The sequence below is a fragment of the Lipophrys pholis genome (genome assembly GCF_963383615.2).
Source record: "Lipophrys pholis genome assembly, chromosome: 9".
Classification (NCBI taxonomy): domain Eukaryota; kingdom Metazoa; phylum Chordata; class Actinopteri; order Blenniiformes; family Blenniidae; genus Lipophrys; species Lipophrys pholis.
In genome coordinates, this window is record NC_137639.1 from 10,695,806 (window position 1) to 10,717,563 (window position 21,758).

The 21,758-nt window shown below is 41.3% G+C and overlaps 1 protein-coding gene across 1 annotated transcript in view; it reads left to right on the forward strand.

Moving 5' to 3' along the window:
- Window positions 1-21,758, forward strand: part of rims2a (regulating synaptic membrane exocytosis 2a) — a 153,849-nt gene that overhangs the window by 14,074 nt on the left and 118,017 nt on the right. Inside the window, exons 3-5 of the mRNA XM_080471055.1 lie at window positions 10,517-10,549; window positions 11,508-11,600; window positions 16,600-16,816. Of these exons, the coding sequence (XP_080327181.1) occupies window positions 10,517-10,549; window positions 11,508-11,600; window positions 16,600-16,816 (343 nt within the window). The remainder of the gene's footprint in view (window positions 1-10,516; window positions 10,550-11,507; window positions 11,601-16,599; window positions 16,817-21,758) is intronic.

Here is a 21,758-nt window from a genome sequence, read left to right on the forward strand (position 1 = left end):
TTGTGAAGTGAGTGACACATTCTTTTCATTCAGGACAACTGTGGGTTCATGTTTTGTGAATGGAGTCAATTTAGAATTGTTAATGTTGCAGAGAAAGGAAGAAAGTGGGAAGTTGCAGCAAATATGGTCATTTGCTCAATAAAAGGTTATATTATATGACATAATATTCACACCAATGGGCAATTTTAAAGTAACACATGAACCTTAAATACATGTTTTTGAATGGTTGGAGGAAATTAAGAGCATGCACAGGGAAAACATGCACCTCAGACTGAGGAGCCCAATAAGCTGGTGATTGTAAACTTAAGTATGGTCGACAACAAACGGAGTACTTGACAGCATTTAAAATTCAGTAAACCTGAATGATTTCGAATATTTGCTGATGGAATTTGATTTCCAGTCTCCAAATGTGACTTTCAGGTTCATCAACTTCAAATTGTTACTTGCAATCAGTGGCTTTATCAATTAATAGAGTGCTAGAGTGTTTAGAGTGCATGATATTTTTCTGGAAATAATTGATACACATTGGGTTTGTTTAGTGGTCAATGGAATGGTTATTACTCTCGCTTTACCTGATCTGATTGCTGGTTGGGCTTGGAAGCATTTCTGGCGAGGAGTTTGCATGTTCTCACAGTGAGTGGGGTTTCTTCAGGTACTCATTGGTGAGCCTCTCAGTGTGAAAGTGAACTTGCCTAGCGTGAACTGTGCCTTCACCCAAAGTCAGCTGGGACGGGCTCCAGCACGCCTCAAACCTGAGTTGAATGAAGTGTTATAAAACACTGGACGGACAGTTGATCTTAGTTATGCACAGTGAAACTTTGCACTTTGAAATGAATCATGGGAATTCAAGCTGATGGAGCAAAGAAAATTTTTTTCTTCAGTTCATCAGCAGAAAAACCTCAAAACTTGTCTTTGGCCAATCAGAAAGCCGGAAATAATTTTGACAGAAGGAATCACTTTGAGTTGTGCTTTTCTTGAGATTGAGTCACTGCACTGGGCAGCGTCGACCTGGCCCGCTGTGAGGTTGAGTTTCTCGTATATATTCCCAGTGGAGCTATTGGGCCGCGCTCGCGAGGGCTTGTGACGTTGGCGTGGGACAATGTCAGCTGCCACGAAAGTGCTGATGGCTGACAGAATAAAAACCTATCTGTGTCAGGACGAATAAAGTGGGCTGACAGGCGAAGCGGCCGAGGGATCACGCTCTGGGAACACGTTGGTGCACACACCTTCGCCACTGCAAACAAGTACATATGCGCAAGGAGACAAACATGATGCATCACCGCCGCCACCACTGACTAAACATTGCTCATATCACTGCCACATGTTCCATGAATGATAAAATGGCCGCGTGAAAGTGAATATCGTACATATGTTTCCTGTAAGCTCTCGCATGGAAATACACTTGTGAATGTGTGGGCTGCTGGGTGATTAGCTGACTCTTTGCCACTTGGAAATCTCTCAGAAGGGAAGATATGGAGCAGCTCAATTGAATCCTGGCAGGTAATCTAAGGAAACAGATGGATTTTAGTTATATTTGGCAGCAGATTAGCCACTTCCCCGTTGCTCAGGGAAAAAAAAAAACAAAAAAAAACTCAACTTGCTCTTGCCAAGTCCTGTTTGACAATCTGAATATTAGTTCTTGGTCAGGAGGTCTGGCTTGCTTGCTGTTAGATTGCCTATTCTGATGAGCGTGCCCCGTGGATTCAATCCTATCTGTGCTTTCTAAAGCCCAGCTGTGGTAACTGGCCAACCCCCGTCCACACTGAGGTGTCTGCCCTCTCGCCGTCCCTCCTGCCCCGGCCTATCACGCTGTGCCAGCGCCCTGTGCCAGAGGAAGTTATCAGCACTCCATCCCCTGCCCCTAATCCCCTCCGAGGTGGAGAAGTAGCACTTCTCCTGGCATTTATTGAAGAGGGAGAATGAACAGGTGTCTGCAGACCTAATCGTCTCCCCTTTAAACGAGCTGCTATTTTTAGTGCACGCTCTCCTTTTCTTGGAGATTTGCTGGTAATGTACAGTAGACGCAGTACAATTGGGGATTTCTGTTTAATACAGCCGGCGGGGATAATGTCGACATTGTCAGAGTCTGCATGTTGATTTCTCTACTTCAGCTGGCTGAGGTGCAGTGACACACTCTTGCGGTGGATTTGACATTTTCAGCTAAATTTTACAGTGGCTGTGTTTTTTTTTTTTCCCCTGCAATTGAGCTACCTGTCAGTGTCTTTCATATTCTTTTAAAGATACAATATCTCCTATTTTTTGCTTAAAACGTCAGAAGGAAACCAAAAATATCAAAATGATGCTGATTATGCTGCAGGTGCACCTGCTACGGTGAAGCAAATCTTAATTCTAAATACAGACTTTTTTCTGGGATCCATTTGTTTTTCTTCTTCTCTGCATAGTTGTTGAATTTATAATATATTTGCAACAGCCATGAGACTCAAGTGTGAACGGTCTACAGTCCTGAAGTGATTCACATACAAAGAAGCTCACAAAGTTACTGTTAATAAAGACTCTACACATGTCAGCGTTCTGAAGTTGTTGTGCATTCTGAGCTGACAGCCAGAGTTTTAACCACGGCCTCTTGTGGAGCACAGGCTGCAGCAACTCTGCACCGAGCGGGTGGATGCAGAGTTTCATCGGTTGTTTCATGTAGAATTGTGACGAATGCCTCGCTTCGTTGATGTAAAAGTGAGATGAAGCTCTGAAATCTGTCGGTTGTGGGTTATCAGCTGTTTGGCTGCTTCCTCTATCAGTCATTAGATTGAGTACACAGTGCTGTCAGCCCAGCTATGAGGAACACATGAGATAAACTCAATCTAAAGAAATTAAAAGGAGACACAAGATTAGCTTTCCCAGCTAACTTGTTGCTTTTTCTTTTTTTCTTTGGTCATAACTATTAAACTAACTTCAATACTTTTACTCGTAACTAGTTAAGAACAATTTCTTACTGACTTGTGCGTCACCGTCCATCGTCTGTTCCGTTCTACTGACCTCACATCAACACAGGCGCCAACATGAGACTCCATCATGTCCTTACAGACCAGCAGGACTCCAGCCTCCTGCGAGACGTTTCCCCGGAGGTCACTTCTCTCCCCAGTGACTTCAGACAGACAGTAGCCTCACCTCCTGCCAGTACTGACGAGCAGGGACGCTGTTAATGTGGTTGGTATTTACCCGCTGAGCCAGATTACTGCCTTATGATCCAATTATCACTCAGCCAGTCGTGGGCTCAGAGGAGCTGCAGGATCATTGCCTAGCCATGAGATCCTCTATCACACATTTTATTCTTTAGCGCTGATGCCAAGATGAAGACGCGTCTCACTAACATTTAAGAAAACAATAAGGGGCTGTGTAGAATTTAATGGCGGGGTCTCTGCTGGGACATAGCTTCAGTCAGTCTGTCCTGCACTCTGCAGGATAGTTTGAGTGCAAAGACTCCAAATGAGGTGAAAAACGCAAGCAGATGCAGTGCTGGCCTTTTCATTGATAACTAACAGGTCCCAGATGTGGCAGGGCTCAAGTAAAGTGCTGATAGGAAGAGAAGCGGTGTGGACCTGTGGTGAGGGTATGGGAGGAGCCTTAAATGAGGTACACCTGTGACATGTGAGTGGCGAGAGTGAAGGAAAGAAAAACATCTGGTCATCCAGGCTCTTTGCAGCATACGTGATGTCTTCAAAAGGACAAACGCAGTTGGAGAAGGTAAGAAAAAGGAGACCGTTTAGCCAAGAAGCAGCTGGATAGTGTTTGAACTGATCGTTGAATCTCGTTGCGATGTGATAGTGAACTGATCCCCGGAGGTGGAGGAAAAAATGACGCGGTGCAAAGTGGATTTATTCATAGACACTGAAGACAATTCCCATAACTGACACTGGAAATTAATTTGTGTTGCTAAATGTGAGAAACTCAAAAAGAGGTTTGACTAGGAATGCTTGTTTTGTTGTTTGGTTGGTCAACTGCTTCATGATTTGAATGAGAAATATCAGACTAACTGGGTTAAGAGTCTATTAATTCTGATTGATTGATTTATTCTGGTGACATTTTATATGTTTACGTTCAAATTCCCAGCTCTACATTAAAAATATTGCATGAGCTGCGTGGCGTCCTTGGTGTTGAGTGCTGGAGTCTACATGTTCTCCCTGTGTACGCACTGGGTTTCTCTGGTCTGCAGTAAATCCAAAGATGCTCCTCCATTTGAACGTGTGTTGAGATGGACTTCACCAGCTAATATATTTGATATGAAATAAATCACTAGTGAAGCTGGATGGAAGCCTGGGACACTTTGGGCAGGGAATGCTTGTGTTTCGAAGTGTGCGTGCGTGTGTGTGTGTGTGTGTGTGTGTGTGTGTGTGTGTGTGTGTGTGTGTGTGTGTGTGTGTGTGTGTGTGTGTGTGTGTGTGTGTGTGTGTGTGTGTGTGTGTGTGTGTGTGTGTGTGTGTGTGTGATAAAACAGAGACTAAAACTAATAATTTGTCACGAGTATAATGAAGTCAAAATAATAAAATGATCTTATCTGTGAAACTGTGAGTGTAACAGTTTCAGGTTATCTACAAAGACTCACCAGCTATTATAGCTACCAGCTATAAAAAAAAATGTTTATGAAAAATCTATATTTTTGGATCCCAACAAACATCAACAGTATTTAATGAGAAAAACTCGATGCTCCTGGAGGAGCTCGGTCAAAACAATGAAGCTGAAGTTTTGAAGTGTAAAACCTAACTGTGAGAAGTGCGACAATATACTTGAGCTGTGGAGTCATTTTTACGATTATGTGATAAAAAATTTTGAGCGCTTTGCAGAAACGGTCTCAGCAAAGCGTCATTTGGCAGTTCGTTATTGTTTCATTTCATTTCCTGCTTCTCCCGTTCTATCTTCAGAAGGTTTAAATTATATTAATGAAATCACCGGGATCTTAATAAAATGAACCCAACCCTGTTTCAGTTTCCACGCAAACAACAGTTTCCTCAGGCGGTTTAATCAGAATCTGGGAGTGTGTTGGTAGAGTGGGTGTTCTCCAAGGTTGGCAGTTTGATTCCCATCAAACTCTGTCCATATGTCAAAGTGTCCTTTGGTTCGACTGCAATTCCTCCCAATGGTTGAGATTCATGGTGTCTGTCCTGGTTGGTGTGTATGTACACATGGGTGAATATAACTGATGATGAAAGACTGTTGAGACTGCACAAGTGGTAAAATATATAAGTAAAGTTAATTTCCCATTTGTTTTAGCTTATCCTCTGAAGTCCTCCAGTTGCAGTCACCAGGGCTTTCTTGCTTTGGGAAAAAAATAAAAAATAACACAGGAATATTTGGAAAAAGTAGCTCATATAAATAAGAGCAAAATGTGGATGAGACGCCGCTGACAACAGAGGGGATTTAGAGCTGTAACGCAGTTCTCATCCATGGCCTTATTTGGAGAAAATACTTGATGCTGCTGCTTTTTGAAGGGCTCCGTTTTGCTGTTATTCTTTGAGTGAATGATCAAAATCTCTGTCTGGAAAGGAAACAGCTGTAGTTCCCTGACGATGTCTGGATGCAACTATTGTACCCTGAAATTAAATCTGAACGTGAGATCGTTTGTGGTAGCATACCGAGCCCAAATGCTCAGAATTATGTCAATGTCCACTTATTGATTGACCTGTCAGCTTAAATACTGTGATATTTTTTCCCAGGCCATATTTCACATGTCACAATTTCTCCCTTTCATTCCAACGCTCATCTTAGTTTCCTGTAATATTGTGAAAAAAAATGACCTCTCATGCCTCGTGAAAATCAACTTCCTGTGTATTTTCTAGTGCAGTAGTGGCCAACATAGTGCCTGAAGGCACATGGGAGTCCACAGGGACCTTGTGAGTAACACACAGGGCATGTTTTAAAAATAGCAGTCAGCACAAACATGATTTCAAATTGTGAGGGATCGACTTTCGGAATGTGTCATTAAAATGCCAGGCCGGTAATTTCAAACACAATCGCACACAATTTTGTACTTGTTCATTTCAAACTCTTAAATAAACGTACAATATGTCTCTTACCACAAAGAAAAAGACATGGCTTTTTAAAGGTGGTGAAAAAATAAACCCCACCACAAAAAGGCACATAGATTCACTGTCAAGTTAAACTTAAATGATAACAAACTGTTGTAGAGCATGTGAAGTCAATAACTTCAATGCAGTTGTATTTAAAAATCCACGGAGCTTCTATTTGAACAGCATGTGTCCAATCACACCTTAAATTGAGAGCAATAGGACTTAAAAAATACAAATATTTATTAGTTTATACCACAATTCAAGCAAAAGCACATCCTATGATCATATGATCGCCTTTTTACAAATACTTTAACTAAGCATGAACTGTAAGTTTGCAGTAGCCTTTTAGATCACGTGTTACTGTTTAAATACCTCTTGGTTTCAGAGAAGTTGATGACTAACCTGACCCCCTGCTCCACTAACTGTTTGAGAAAAGCTCCGAGAGGCTCATGCAGCTTGCGTGTCCACTAGAGGGCAGTGTAGCATCAGTCATCATTCGGCCTGAGTTCAAAGCCACTGACGCAGAGTAGGAGGAAACCAAAACACAGAGCATCACAACAGAATAAAAATAACTACAGAATGTGACTGATTCAAACTATAAACTCCTTAAGAAAAACAAGTCGCAAACCCATTCTTAACTCAGTTGCTGCACGTGTGGTGAGTGTTTTCTCCTGTGTGGATCCACAGGATGCAGAGCATAGGTTAAAGAGATAAAAAAAAAAAAGAAGAATAGACTGCATCTGCCCCACAGGCTTTCTCCTCCTCCTCCTCCTCCTCCTCAGCAGCCAGGACACTAAATACGTCACTTGTGACATTTTACACTCACTCATTTTACGGCCCCTATGTCAAATAATACACACTGCGCTCATTCACACACCGGTACAGTACACACAGGAGGAGATGGGCGCACGCATACACACACACACACACACACATGCATACACACACACACACAGACACACACACACACACACACACACACTGCCCGGCAGCCGTCCAGGCAGGCAGGCAGGCAAGCAGGCAGCAGGCTCCATCAGATAAATATGAGGCTTGTAATGCGACCACAGAGACGGGGCTGATGGGATCAATAAAGAACGACGCTGCAGGTCATCGGGAGAACACAGCGAGAGGATAAATATGGACTGGCTCATCGGAAAACAGAGCAGCGAGACTGATGGGTACATAGGACTATATCTTCTCTCATGTGTTCTCTCACCTCTCTGACACAGATCAGACAGACAAATTTTTTTGAGCTGCCCTCCTTCTCAGGTAGACTATGGGCAGGCTTCATTGCGGTGTTCTGGCGCTCTGTGCGGGATGTTGAGGACCGTACACTGGATATATTGGATTTCAATACAATGGATGTTGGTTTTAAAGAGCATGTCATGAGCTTTCTGATAGATCTTGTCACTTAAATGTTTTTGGCTTCATTGTTGGATAAAAGTTGTAAGGCAGTGACATTGTCCTTACTAGATATATTTAATTGGTGTTCATGTTGATTCCTAATTAATTTCATTGAGTTTTTTTGCATTGTTGTTTGAAATGTAAGCTAAACATCGCTGAAAAAAATGAATAGATGTAATGACATAAACACAGGAGTATTTATTCTTAACCTGACTTATATATAGATAAATCTATTTATAGATGCATTTACTGTGGAATTCAGGCGTGTCACTATCTATTTATTCCAAGTTTGAAAAACCAGGTTGATTCAATCTTTCTTTTTAAGTGAATATGTTCGACTGTCATTATAAATTACAAAACACAAATGAGATACTTTTAAATAACTGTGTCAAACGATATTCATAACTGTTATGACACATTTTAAGTGGGAAGTTTTGATATTCTACACTGTGAAAAGCAGTCTGTGGAGCACTTTTGATGCCATTTAAATGTCAAAAATGTGAATTTCGTAGCATGTGAAGGCCATAGAAATCATCCCAAATGTCGCCTGAGACAAACACATTAAATTTGATGACAGAGCTTATGTATGTACTGGTTGATGTCAAAATCTGACATGCTGATATTAGTTTATGCTTCAGGCAATAACTAATATCAAGCAAAATGTAACTGACACATTTTGTCTCACACAGCTATATAAAGCTGTCAACAGCTGGTAATACGCTCAGAATCAGTGCTGATCAGGTGTGTGAAGCTCTGACGTGGGATTCAGAGACGCAAACCTGCGTCTGTTTTGTTTAAAGTGAAATTTGTTCTTGAACCAGGAACAAGTGGCTGATTTGAGCAGCAGATGGGAAAAAAAAGCCCTCGTGTTCGGCTGTGTTGTATTTTCCTCGGGTTGTCCTGGATGGATGTGTGTATGTGGCGAATGGCGAGGCTTTGCATGTTGTGTGACGTTGCAAACAACAGGTGTAAGTCACTGTTTTCGGGTTCTCAGCCCCTTTTTGGACATTAAGAGAGATGATTGTATGTGATGCAGCATGTTGCAGGAAGGAAACTGAATGATTTATGCTTTTGGAGATTTAAAGAAAAGAGCTCAATTACTCCACATATCCCCCCTCGCATTGAAAAATTACTAATATACCAGCGACTGTATTTCTTCTGTCAATGTGAAATACCATTTTGAAAACAAGAAAGGATACCTTTTAAGTAGAATGACAAAGAGAACTTTGAATCTAATGATTATTAAGATTTCTATTGCAACGTCAGTTGTTCTAGTTAGCAAATACATCAAATAAATCCCTCTAAGAACAAATAAGTGGAGTAAAACTTTAACAATTACAGTACACTATATAGTGTGAAAAAAACATTCAGAAATCTCAGTCAACCATAAATCATTATGGGTTAAGTTCTATGAGAGGAGGTTTCATCCTCACACTCTTTGAAAACTCAACAGAGGCAACAATCGATCAGCAACTGAAACACGGTCACAATTAATCTGAAAGAAATAGTCATTTTGATAAATGGCTGTCAACTGTTTCCTAATGCAACAATATTTTCTATAGTTCACCAAAATTGCCTTCATCATGCAGTGATGAATCTCAATTGATTATACATTTTGAAGCAGTCATAATATTTGTAACAAACCTATAGTCGTGTTTAATGGGCGGGTCGCTCGGGCAGATGTCACCATAAAGGCTACAGGAAGATGAAGAACCTCAGGAACAATAAAACGAAGGGTTCTGTTTCAATAGAAAAGTTGAATAAAGTAGACGAAGAGTCTGCCACTGGCAAAAATTCTGAAATTCCAAAACTGGATCAATACAGTTATTGTAGATGATCCGCCACATTTTAAACATCAATTTCATTTGTTGTGATGAGATATTATCTGTTTTGTGTTCTCCAAATTTAAAAAAAAAAAAAAGAAAAGAAATCTTAGTGTCTTGGGTTTTGGCTATTTGAGACCTCTTGGACATGTTTCATCTCCCTTCAGGAAGAGCAAAAATCATTTTGATTGGCCAAATGAAACACTGAGTAATGATAAGACATTTCATTGGATACATTTCGCCTCATGCAGGAAGGTGCAAGGATTCAGGTGAGTGCAGTGAAAGCCATGAAGTAATTAGACAGTTTAACTTAAACTTTGCCATTTTAGTGAGACGTGAATCACAATCAAATAATACATGTTAGTGCAAAATTACCAGCGTATCAGTTTGTCCAGTTTCGGAGTATATCTAAAGACTTACCATGTATTCTAAATTAATAGGATCTGACGAGAAGGGTTGGGATATTTATTGTTCATGAGTCATGACCAAAAAAAAAAAGCTCTGTGTTTTCGCCATCCAACACTGGCGTTAAGATGCAGCCTTTTGTTGTTGCAAGCTAAATTTTAATATCTGCATCTCCTGAAAACTATTAGGAACGCTGACATTCACCCAGCAATTACTTCTGGGTGTGAGACAAAGTGTGTGTGTGGTGTGAGAGTTGAGTTGAGCTTGGGAGGGGTTGTGAGGAGAGGATCGTCCTCCCACACTTTGAAAACAGTGTGAATTTGAAAAAAAAAATAAAATAAAAGGGTTGATGCGATTCACCGGTGTCTGAAATCTGAGAGCCATTCCACTGGACTGCTCTGATTCTTGGTTATCCTTGTGAAAATCTTTTTGCGCTTCACAGCTGACTGGGTAATTATGGCTTTTTCTTAGAAAAGCTCCTTCTTGTAGCCGTGGACCTGCATTACGATGCAGCCTCTTGCTGTTGCAGGCTAAACTTCAAACTTTGCAAGGGGGGGTGTTCCCCACATGAAGCTGTCATTTCTGTTTTGTTTTATTTAAAGCGATCATACTTATCTCATCCCTGGAGTTACCCTCACTGCTATTTTTTGTTTTTTGCCTTGCTGTCTTTATCTTTATCGCATTGTCATTCCCATTATTTGTATTATTCTGAGTATCAATGTTACACTTTATTTAATGTTGTACGCATCATTGTTAGTTTTTCGTGTCTTTTAGGTTTGTTTTTTGTTTTTTCTTCCATCTCTTTGTGTTCTGTATGCACTGAGTTGTGCACATTTTTTTTTTTTTTTTAATGTTTTTTAGGATCAAAGAAGAACCAAAGCCTCAGCCAGCACAGTAAGTAAACTGCATTACCCAGAGTGCTCCAGGCTTTGACACTTCTTCCTGTTAGTCGGTGCTGTGTGCTTCATGTGGCTTTCTCCTCTTTGTCACAGGGGGGATAAAAAGAAAAAAAAAAAAAGAAAATGTCATTGATGTGATGGAGGGCTATTTATAGAGCTTCATTAATGCACTTTACATTCGTTTTTTTCCTGTATTTTACAGGATAAAAACACCGAATGACTAGATTGTTGAAATCTTTGCCGACTTCCATGACATCAATGACCACAGCTTTTCCTTTCTCCAAGCTTCTTTTTAAAGCCAGGCCCTCAGACCCCCCCCTTTGCTCCTTGTCCCTGGTTTCCAACTGGCTGCCCATCTCCATCCTGTCTATCATCTGCACTCTGATTGGCTTGTGCAGCCTCGTAGTTTGACTCCAAGTGTGGGCGAGATGCACCTGTCCTGCTTCACTGTACTGTAGCTGCATTTTGATTGAATCTACCTGTAGGACTAACCGGTGTGACAACCTGACCCCTTTACTGCTCCAACAAGTCAATACACTTCTGTTACCCTCTGCTGAGCATTTAATGCAGCTCTCATTTCCATTGGCTGCAGAGCTTTCCTGCTTTTCTCTCTCTCTCTCTCTCTCTCCCTCTTCTTTAGATTTGTCTGTATCCTCTCCCCGTCCTCTTCTATCTTTCTCCTTATATTTCTGACACTGTGTCTGGTTGTCAGTGTTCCACTAATCGCCGCTCTGCCCGTGTCCCGGCCTTTGTCCTCTCTCTGTCTCTCTCTCTCGTTCTGGTTATAGTGAATGTCCCCGCTATTGTTCACCACTCTAGAAACTGACCTGATTCCTAAAAAAAAAAAAAAAAAAAAAAAAAAAAAAAAAAAAAAACCCTTTCCACGACAGATTGTTATTCTTCCCTTGATGACTCATTGCGATGTTCCAGTCACACTTTGCTTATTTGAACAGGTGGTTTCCCTTTAGTGGGATCACTGAGCTGGTAAATAATGTTCTTCAGCCCCAGCAAAAGTCCCAAAATGACAAGGAGCCAGAGCCAGACCCGTAAGTAACAGCACAGATCCCTCTCCGATCTCCTCCCGGCAGACACGTGCACACACACATAATGTAACCAAGACGTTTGTTTAAATCCTAGTTTATTATGTGCTTGTCGATGAAGACTAAGAAATGGTGAGACTTACTCTGACATCACATTAGAGGAGAGTCACTGTGGATTTCACTCTTACTATTGTATTGACAACACGTGTGGGGCAAAACAAGATATTCCTAACTTATCAAGAAACTGATTAAAGCAGCCTCGTGTGTCACAACTCAACCAAAACCTTATACAAGCAGGTGTCAATGTAAATTCTCACTTGTCCATTCAGGAGACTTGAGACCCAGGTCAACTGGACTTGGTCATATGTCTTAGATGGTGTTTCACCCCCTGATGGGTTCATCTGTTCATGCTGTTCACTACACTAGGCTGGCTGGTCTAAAGCAGACATCATGTTAGTATTTGTGGATTTTTGGTCAGGTTACTGTCACAGCATCAGTAATAAGAATGTTATCAATATTTCAACAGGTCAGTAAGCCATAAGATATGGCAACCAATTCCAAAGCCTCGAAACATGCGTAGACAAGTGGAGCACGTCCATGGATAGTGATAATAAAGAGCCGGTTTTAACCTCATTAACATGTCCGCATCACTTTCACGTAAAAGATTATTCAGAGCAAAAACAGGTACTCAACAGGAATTTCCTCATCTCGAGAGTATCAGTGAAAAACGGATTCAACAATCCTGCTAATCTGTGTGTCACGTTGTGTGTCTAATGTCTAATGGGGGGATATTTCCCCAGATTACTTCGAAAAAAATGGCAATGGACCACCCTCTCCGATCACTGATTTGCCAAAAACATTACAGTGAATCCGCTGGCTGACACAAACTCTCACCAACATATTAACGCAGGAGCCTTCAAATAATAATAATAAAAAAAACACTGCTTTTTTGTCTGCTCTAGATTTTAGAGTGTCTGTTCTGATTTCTTTTGACTGTTGCTAATTTAATTCTAACGTCCACCAAGCAGGAAATGCCTGCTTCATGGTGGAAAATACAGAAAACAATAACACCAGAAACTAGATTTTTCATCTGTGTAAGCTCTATTTTGCAGATTTTATTGCTGACTTGACTGTTAAATGAACTTGAAAATAACACACCAAATACAAAACAGGCAGACAAAGCTGGCAAAAAACTTTTCTCTTAAGCTTTTTTGGGACTGAACCAGAGCAGAGGGAGGAAATTAATCGACAAAAGTAGATTTAAAAGTATGAATCCATACTGCTCTATTGGTGTATGCATGTCCATGCATGCTGGTCTAAGCCGGTCCAATGTTGGTTTGCCCCGTCATTAGAAAAACTACACGAGTCCTAGGAATGGGAGAGGAAGATTGCCTCCGTGTACCCAGGAGTCCCTTGCTTTATAGTGTGATATAAAGTAGTCGAATTCTAAATTACATTACGCGGTTTCAGATGTTGAGAAGCCCCTGCAGTGGCCAGTGCTGACCTTACGGTGTGAACATATTAAAGACCGCAGAGGGGTTAAAATTCAGCCCAGAGGAGAAATCCAAAAGGCTTTTCTGGGTGCTTGCAGTTGAGCCTCGCTGTTGATATGTTGAGTCTGTCATATGTCCAAGAGAGCGGCTCGGGTTACGTGCTGTGTGTAGCCGCTCTGGTGTGGCCCAGAGGTAAGAGAGCTCCGATACGCTAGCATGAGATGGGACAATGAGCAGCGTATGATTACTCGTCAGCAGCGTCACCTACATCTGACCGTGTTTGACAGAATAAGCAAACCCTGTGGAGGTGGGGGCTGCGCACCACCTGCCTGCTGCCACGTGAACCCCCCTGTTTACCCCTCCCCCCCCCGGTTGATTCAGTTTTCTTCATCATGCTTTATTCAGTGACTCTTTTAATGTATTTACCTCTTGTTACCTGTCACGTCGTTTGCAAGGCCTTCATTAACTCATCCGTCTCTGTTCAGAACGAATGTATTCAATGGTGATAAAACATTAATGTGGCAGTTCTAAAATAGTTTCATGAAATCAATTTGCCGAGAATTTAGTGTTCTTTGGAAGCGACGGCCTGACATAGAGGAGTTCATTTTGGACGTGACCTTACGATCTTCAGTGGGGTAAAATGTTTTGTAAATCTGAGGAGAGATTAAGTCAGACTAAAGCGCGATTGTCTGCAGTCTCCTCTTCAGGGGAGGCAGTGGCTTTCCCTCTCATATCATTTACTCCATCAGTGTTATCAGGCCCTCCTGTCAGAAAATGAGATTTCGTGGGATCTGTTAAACAAGGCGACATGCTAATCTCTGCTTGGTAAACACACAAAAGGCTGCGACACAATTAGCCCGTTTAATCCTTCGGTAGGTACACTGAGGGGCGTGCCAACGGTACGCCATCTAATGTCCGGGTTGCGCAGAGACTCGAACGTGCGTCCGTCCAGCGGGGTTACAGGTCTCGACGGGGCATGTGTGGCGGTTACATTTGGGCTCCAAAGGCCTGGTTGCGGGTTAAGGAAGCGCGTTTATCTCAAACGCAGAGCTGTATGTGGTAAAAGGATAGCGCTGCTCAATAATTCACAAGTGCTAATGAATGTTGCAGGGGATATGTGGGGCGAAACCAATTCTAATCGCCATATTATGAAGTCAGCCCAGTGTTTAGTTTCCAAGGAGACGCTCAATTGACATGTGTCATACAAAATGCATGTGAAGAGTCCATGCTGGGGTTTTTTTTTTCAGTAGCCTCTCAGGGCTTGTTAGGAGTTAAGGGGCTACTGTACAAGAACAGGTGTTGTGTGTCGGTAGGAGGCCATCTATAGGGCGCAAACAGTAACACAATAGACTGAGACGAGATTCCTGGAAGGTGGGCTCGACTGTGCAGCACCACCAACGATTACCCGTGGCTAAAATGACAAAGGAATATTAATTGTGTGTACTGGCAATGCAGTTATCTAACAGTATGGCTCCGGAGTGTTCTCGGTCTCACCTTACAAGTGTCCTGATATAGAAACACAGGTGCAAATGATTCATTAAACGCAGGGGAACCTGAGAAAGTGGAATTCAGTGTTGTTCTTAAACTTGCAAAGCAAATTTGATACCCCCCCCCCCCCCCCCCACCCCCCGTGTTTCAGAAGAGGTGTGGTATCGAAGGAGGAGCTCAGCTTTGAAACGTCTGAGGTCATGGTGTCTGCTTTTCCTTTCAATATCTCACACAACTGAGGCTATATCACTTAGTCAGCTGAGAGCAGAGGCGTGTTGTGGAAGTGTGATTTAGAGAAGAAGAGGAAGGGGAAAAAAAAAAAAAGTCGTAATTCAGGCACCGATTCAGGCAACAAGGCTGCTGTCAGCCTCCACTGCCATGAATGTGCATTTATCTGCCTGTTGGTCTGAAAAAAAATAAAAAATCAAGACTGGGTTTGAGAATAAATCAAATTAAGTAACATCCTCATACAGATGAACTATTACTGCCTAATCTCAATAGTGAAGTTTCAATTATAAACTCATCTCAAGATGCTCAGTTTTAGAATGAAATGAATCGACGGGGTGTATCGTCCCTGCTTTTGCCTCTCCCTGTGTGATTGTGGGTTTTCCTTCAGGCACTCTGCTTTCCTCCCTCAGTGAAAAGACCTGCAAGTGGGGGTGAGAGTGGTTTAAAAGAGGTTAGAGAATCCACTGCCGTGTCGTTACCCAGTGATGGACTGGTGACCTGTCCGGGTTGTAACCCTGCTTTTGACAGCTGTCCTCATCCAGAGTCAGCTGGAATCTGCTGCAGCACCCCTTGGCCTGACGTTTGATTTAAAAAAAAGAGCAATATAGAAAATGTAAGGAAACAAGGTTTTAGTGACTAGTATTTGATCCGTGGTGCATTCGAGAGTTTTGGAGTGGTAGAAGGTTCCGGCATCCACAGCACTGTGGTTGAATGATGGGACTATTAAGAAGTCTGCTAATGAAGATCAGGGCGAGCCGATATGGTCTGTATGGCTGTAATGGATGAGGTTGGAGAGTGAACCCGAGGAGCCTTGAATTTTAGATTGAATTATATTATCACAGACATACTAAATGAGACCGTACACAAATAAAGATTGACAAGTAAATGTGCGTCTTCATTAAATCAGATGCTATAAGCTTACTGCATGTGAACGCGTCACATCAGGCTGCTTCAATTGTTGCCTTACTCAACTTGTGAAGTCGACCTCCAAACGGGTCACAGGACCAAATGCAGCAAGACTAACCATGCTGAGAAATGTAAGTTAATGACAGGTTAGCATGTGCTGCTAGTGGATAACAAGAAATACAGTCGCTGTTCACAGTGAGTGGTGATATTTAATTCTGCACTGAGAGGGTTGCAGTCTTATCAATAAAAAACAATAATTCTTGTGATATTTATTCCAACAAACAATAATGATGTGACTTTGATGAACTGCACTCACTCACTCAGTCATAAATGCTGCTGGTTATTGTTCTGCAGCCATAATGCACAGTGCATATGTACTGTGTTGTTTTTGTCACTTGTTCATAAATAGAGGGAAACAAACCCCAGGGTGTATTGCAAGAGGTGCATGAGAGTTGTCATGTGCAATTTCTAAAATCACTCCTGTTACTGTTTCTACATGATCATGCAGGCACTGCGTGTTGATAAACGTTTGTGGATTTCAACATTTGAAATGCTACAAGGTGGCTTTTACATAAATCAGCCATAGAAATTCACTATTATGCAATTTTCTATCAGGTTTTTCATCACTAAAATTGTTTAGCACAGATCAAAGACTGTTACTTTCTAAAAAAAACTCAACAAAATGCTGCTATGTGTAAACACAGACCCTGTTTTGTGATTTCATGTGCATTTGTTTGGTTACAGAGTCACTCAAGTATCTGAGTACTTTAAAACCAAACTTTGGCATGCATTGTGAATAACTAACTGTCTCATGTTTTGTATTTGTCCCTGTGTAAATAAATGTATTCTGCACCCTTTCTAATTTTTTTCCCCTTCACTCTCGCCTGCAGGAAGTTGCACCAGCAGTTTGAATCGTACAAGGATCAGGTTAAGAAGATGGGTGACGAGACTAAGCAGGCTCAGGACCAGAAGAGCGAAGCCCCAATCTGTGGGATATGCCACAAAACCAAGTTTGCCGATGGCTGTGGCCACCTCTGTTCATATTGCCAAACGAAATTCTGTGCTCGGTGCGGAGGACGAGTGTCTCTGCGGTCAAATAAGGTAACAGTAGCTCACATGCTCGGCACAATCCATTTATAAGGACACACACACACAAACACACGATGATGCCCCACCCTCAGGCGAATGTCTCCCTACTCTACAATTTGAAATCCAAGGTTATGAAACGTTGCAGTGAAATCATAATCTGGGAATTGAGCCAACAGTGTCTCTAATGGCAACTAATGTTTTTCAGATTATCAACATGCACTCCACTCAGAGAGTCGGTGCTGGCCTTTGTTCTAATTCTCTTCTCTCTGATGTGTTGATTCACAGATGCAGGTTTTTTTTCTTTCTTTCCCCTCTTCATGATTACTGTAACTTACAGTTGTTCTGTTTCACCACTGGAGGGAACTGTTCCTCCTTTTCTCTTCCCCAGAAAGGAACCTGATTTCTGTTTTTGTATAATGTGGCACTCCGGCGCCTAAGTAACCTCTGTAAAATCCTCCCCGCAGAATAAGCCAAAGCTTTTAGTATTAGACTGCTTAAATTTGAGTCATGAGCATGAGTGTTTTTATTTGATGCTGTCCAATCCTTTGCTGTTGGAGTGTGTGATGGTGGTGCTACCAGGACCTACTAATGCCACTCACTATCTCTCTCTCTCTTCCTCTTTCCTACTGTTTTCCCCCTCACCCCATCTGTCTCCCAATTTTTTTTTCTCTCTCTCTGTCTCTTTCTTTCTGGGGCATTCCTGCTCTCATGGAATTGCAACAGGAGGACAAAGTGGTTAGCAAATCCTTTTCTGGGTTTTTCTGGGGGATTGTGTCTGGACATGAGCATTGTTCATAACTTGCAGTGATATGCTTATATTCACACATACAGCAGCAAATAACCACACAAATCCAACAAGAAAAGTTTATATTCATCTTATCTGTGAGTCCATCATGTTGTTCTGAATTAAAGAATAAAGAAACAATGAGTACATAAAATAACTTACAATGAACTTAAAAAAAGCAACAACAACAAAATGATGATATGCATTTGCCTGTGTCGTAAAGTGTGTTTACAGAAGCAGTACTTTGACTATGAAAACTTCCCGAGTTCCTTTCTCCCATATATAATGCTACAGTGACGGTAATTCATTTTGAACCAATCCTAGTAATCACCCCCTATTATATTACTGCATATTTAAGTCACTTTAAGGTAAAAGCTCTGACTTCAGACAGCTGTGAACACTGTTCGGACTGCGTTTGCATTTGATGTCACAGTGTAATGGATTTGTTTATGTGTGAGCGCGGCACATTGCAGGCACGGACCCAGTTGGCAAGATGATGAGACCGGTGTCAAATTACAAGCGATTGTTGCTGCATGTTAGGTTAAAGAAGGCTCTTTGTGCAAGCCATCCTGGTGAAGGAAAGTTGGCTTTTAAAGAGGGGGACCTGAAAGAGGATCGCCCAGCAGATGGACATATTTACTGCATATAAGGCCAATTAAAGGTTTATTTATTTATTCATTTTTTCCGAAAAGATGCCACTGAAGTCCCAAAAGATCAAAAATACAAAGATTGCAGCTTTTAAAGTGGATGTTGTACATTTGTGTCTATGATATTGTCGTATTCTTATTTTTTTAATTTTACACCACAATGAAACATTGGAAATACCTTTTAAAATGTATTTTGTTCCTTAAACTATGTTGACTCTCACTGCAATGCATCTGTATAGTAAATTAGAAATATATTACCATCATAGTTTATCTAAAGCCATTTTAGGACCAAAAGAGCTGTTTTTGTCACTTTCCACCAAATCAAATTTAAGTGGAACTGCAAAACATTTTTATCTTTAAAATGAGGCAAACACAGGTTAGAAAGTTTCATGTTTAGTTTTAATATAGCTACAGACAGAAATTTGCATTCATGAAGTATCAATTACAATTTTGAATGACACATTTTTAATTACATTTGTCTGTAGTTTCCAGCAGTTTTTGGACCTGATCTTAGCAGTTTCACCCATTTTTTGACATTTGAGCTTTTAACTATTATGGCTCTCTTTTAAGCATATGTGCATATTTCTTCCTCCGTTTTTAAGCTTCTTTTTTTTAAATCATTATTTTTAATTATTTTTAGCAATTCCCCAAAAAAATTTTAAGCTGTTTTAGCATGTTTCCCCATTTATGATGATTTTAACTATGTTTCCCATTTTAATTTTTTTTTTTTTTTTTTTTTAATTTTCGCCAACAATTAAGACTCCTTTTGGAAAATGACTTATTTGTATAGAAGCTGAAATGTTTATCAATGTATAATTTTCTCAAAGCTTCGGGGAGCTGCGGCAGACGGGCCAAAGAGCTGCAGGTTGCAAGCCATTGATCTAAGACCTTTTTATTGTTGACCCAGTGTTTATCACATGTAATCCCATACCCCAGCCCGAGTGTTCCTGTTTCAGCTCTAACATGTAGCTTTACATGTGATGTGGCATAGAACAATACAAATCAAAATGGGAAAAGCTATAATGATTGACTGCAGTATTGAATTCCCACTGGGACAATCTATAACAGTGTACCTAATTAAACAAATATAGCATCACAAAGACCTCTGGGTGAGTGCACCACAGGGACCATATTATTGTCACTGTCCATATGTACTATTGACTCCTCACAGTTGCCTACAGCTGAACCTGCTTGTATTTACGTGCTCTGCTGGACGGCCGTGCGAAGTCAGCAGAAACTCTGAGACAGACGTCCGTCCCTCCACTTTCCTCAATGCCAAGACCCCAGTTGTACAGGGCTCCATTGTTCCTTGGTAGATAATAGCTGGGAGATCGGTTACCGTGTTGTACAGATGGTGTTGAGTAATAACGGTGGCAGCAGGCTGGCGATGGACAGTAGGGGCATTCACATTGCTTCTGATCCGGCGCCTGCTGTGTACCTGGTGATGCCCCGGTCTCTTGGCATTCAGGGTCTCTTCTCCATAAAGACCAGGCTCTCATGTTAAAATAGTGTAACTCCTGTATGACCGTAATCACTTTGTGGCATATAGACAATTTCTAAACATGGCGCAGCGCACAGCTGCCATCTTGAGAGAGAGTCACAGTAATAAACCTGAGATTCCAGCGCAGAGGAATGTATGTGTCTCCGTAGGCACTCCGCTATCTCACTGCTTGACAATGCTGCCATATTTAAATATTTTTGCAGATACGCCTTTCAAAAGGGCGGAAAATTGCAAGAAAATTGCCTATGCACACGTTTGTCTCCAGCAGGGGAGCAGAGTAAGCAGGATGCAGAAGTTTAGATGACGGGGTCAGTCAGAGGGAGGGAAAGTCAGCATAGAAATGAGCTGGAGAGGTGATTCAGGCATGACAGTGTTTTGTTTTGTTGTTTTTATGGGAAATGCACAGCACTGGCGAACCCAGATGACTTGGCGCATTGATTTAATGATGTATTTAAGATGGAGCAAAGAATCATTGTGGTATTAATTACTGGTAGTTCTGTGTGCTCATGTTTGCAGGTGAAAGAGAAAAAGAAAGCCTAACTTATTCCCCCTACAAACAAAGAGACCCGGTTTGGTTTGCGCAGCACTCTGGTCTCTTAGTTTGTGTGTCAGTGAGAGACGTGGCGACGGTGGTGAAATCTGCCCTTTTTCCATCCGTCTACTCTTTCCCTCTCTCACAGATGGTGACAGCAGTGGCGAGAGAGATCTTGTTCTGTGAAACACCATTGAATATTTACAAGTCTCTATGTCTGGGACGGCGCACAGGAATATGATATACTGAGGAGGGACTGAGAGTTGTGCAGCTGGTTAAGGAGTTTGGACGGTAAATTTGTAGGGTCCTGCTCAGTAACTCGATTTCGATGAATGTAAGACTTACCTGGTGTCGTCACGACAATCAGTGTATCTTGTTGCGACAAGCCGAATAATAGAATGATCTATTTTGACACGAATCACTGTTCAGCGATTGATTTTTCTTTCATAGAGTCCAAGCAACCTGACGCAAAGTAGACGGGAGCTTTCCGGGGTTAGAAATGTGTAGAAATAATTCTTTGATTATGGATAAATTCGGTCAGTGTTGTGAATTATTAAAATTTTACCGTTTATGGCAGGGGACCTCAACACTACTTCCACTGAGTCATTTAAGTTTATTGAAGCAACTCTTAAAGATATTACATATACTTTTTGGACAATAAGCATTTCTGCTATAAAATACAACGGTATGTGTCAGTTTTCAATACCGGAAGCCTTTGGGGATGTTTTTTTTTTTTTTAAGGCTTTGAGATCAAACCTTTCCTTTCCTTTGGAATCTTATGACATGAGAAAATACCAAGCAAAGTCCTATCAAGTTTACTTCTCTGTGTTCTCTTGTTACTGAAAAAAAAAAATCCCAATCCTGACTTGTGTTCACATGAAATATGAACTACATTATTTGTTTAGTAGTGAAATACATACAGTAAATATCATGTGTAGGATTGCACCACAAATTAAACAGAAGCTATGTCCACCGACAATGAGTGTCCAGTGTGTGGACAGAGGCACAGTCAATGTGCATAACAAAATGTTCAAAGTATTGAAACTACGTTTATAATTTTTTGACACAACAGAAACTACAGTTTTGACGCCATTGCCAATATACCGTGGTTTTAATTTATGTATACCTCAGAAGTAATTACTAAGTACTATTTTGGAGCACAAGATGGTGCAGTGAGTCATACCTGCATCTAATTGGTCTTTAGCACCATGAGAGAAATCAGCAGGTCCCCATGCCGGTAAGCAGAACTGTAAATCTGCTGACACTGTTGGCAATTACAAATTAACTACCTAAACTCTGAAAGTTGGGAGCGTGGGTAGAGTGTAGACTGACCACCATTGCTCATGCATATGGAAGGTCCGTCTATTCATCCATTTTCAGTCATTTCTTCATCCATGCTAGGATCTGAAGAGGCCGGAGTGGTCACGCCACTTAATCTCAACGCAACACAAATCAAGTTACCTTCAAGCTTTCTTTTATTGGTTTGCTCGTTTAAG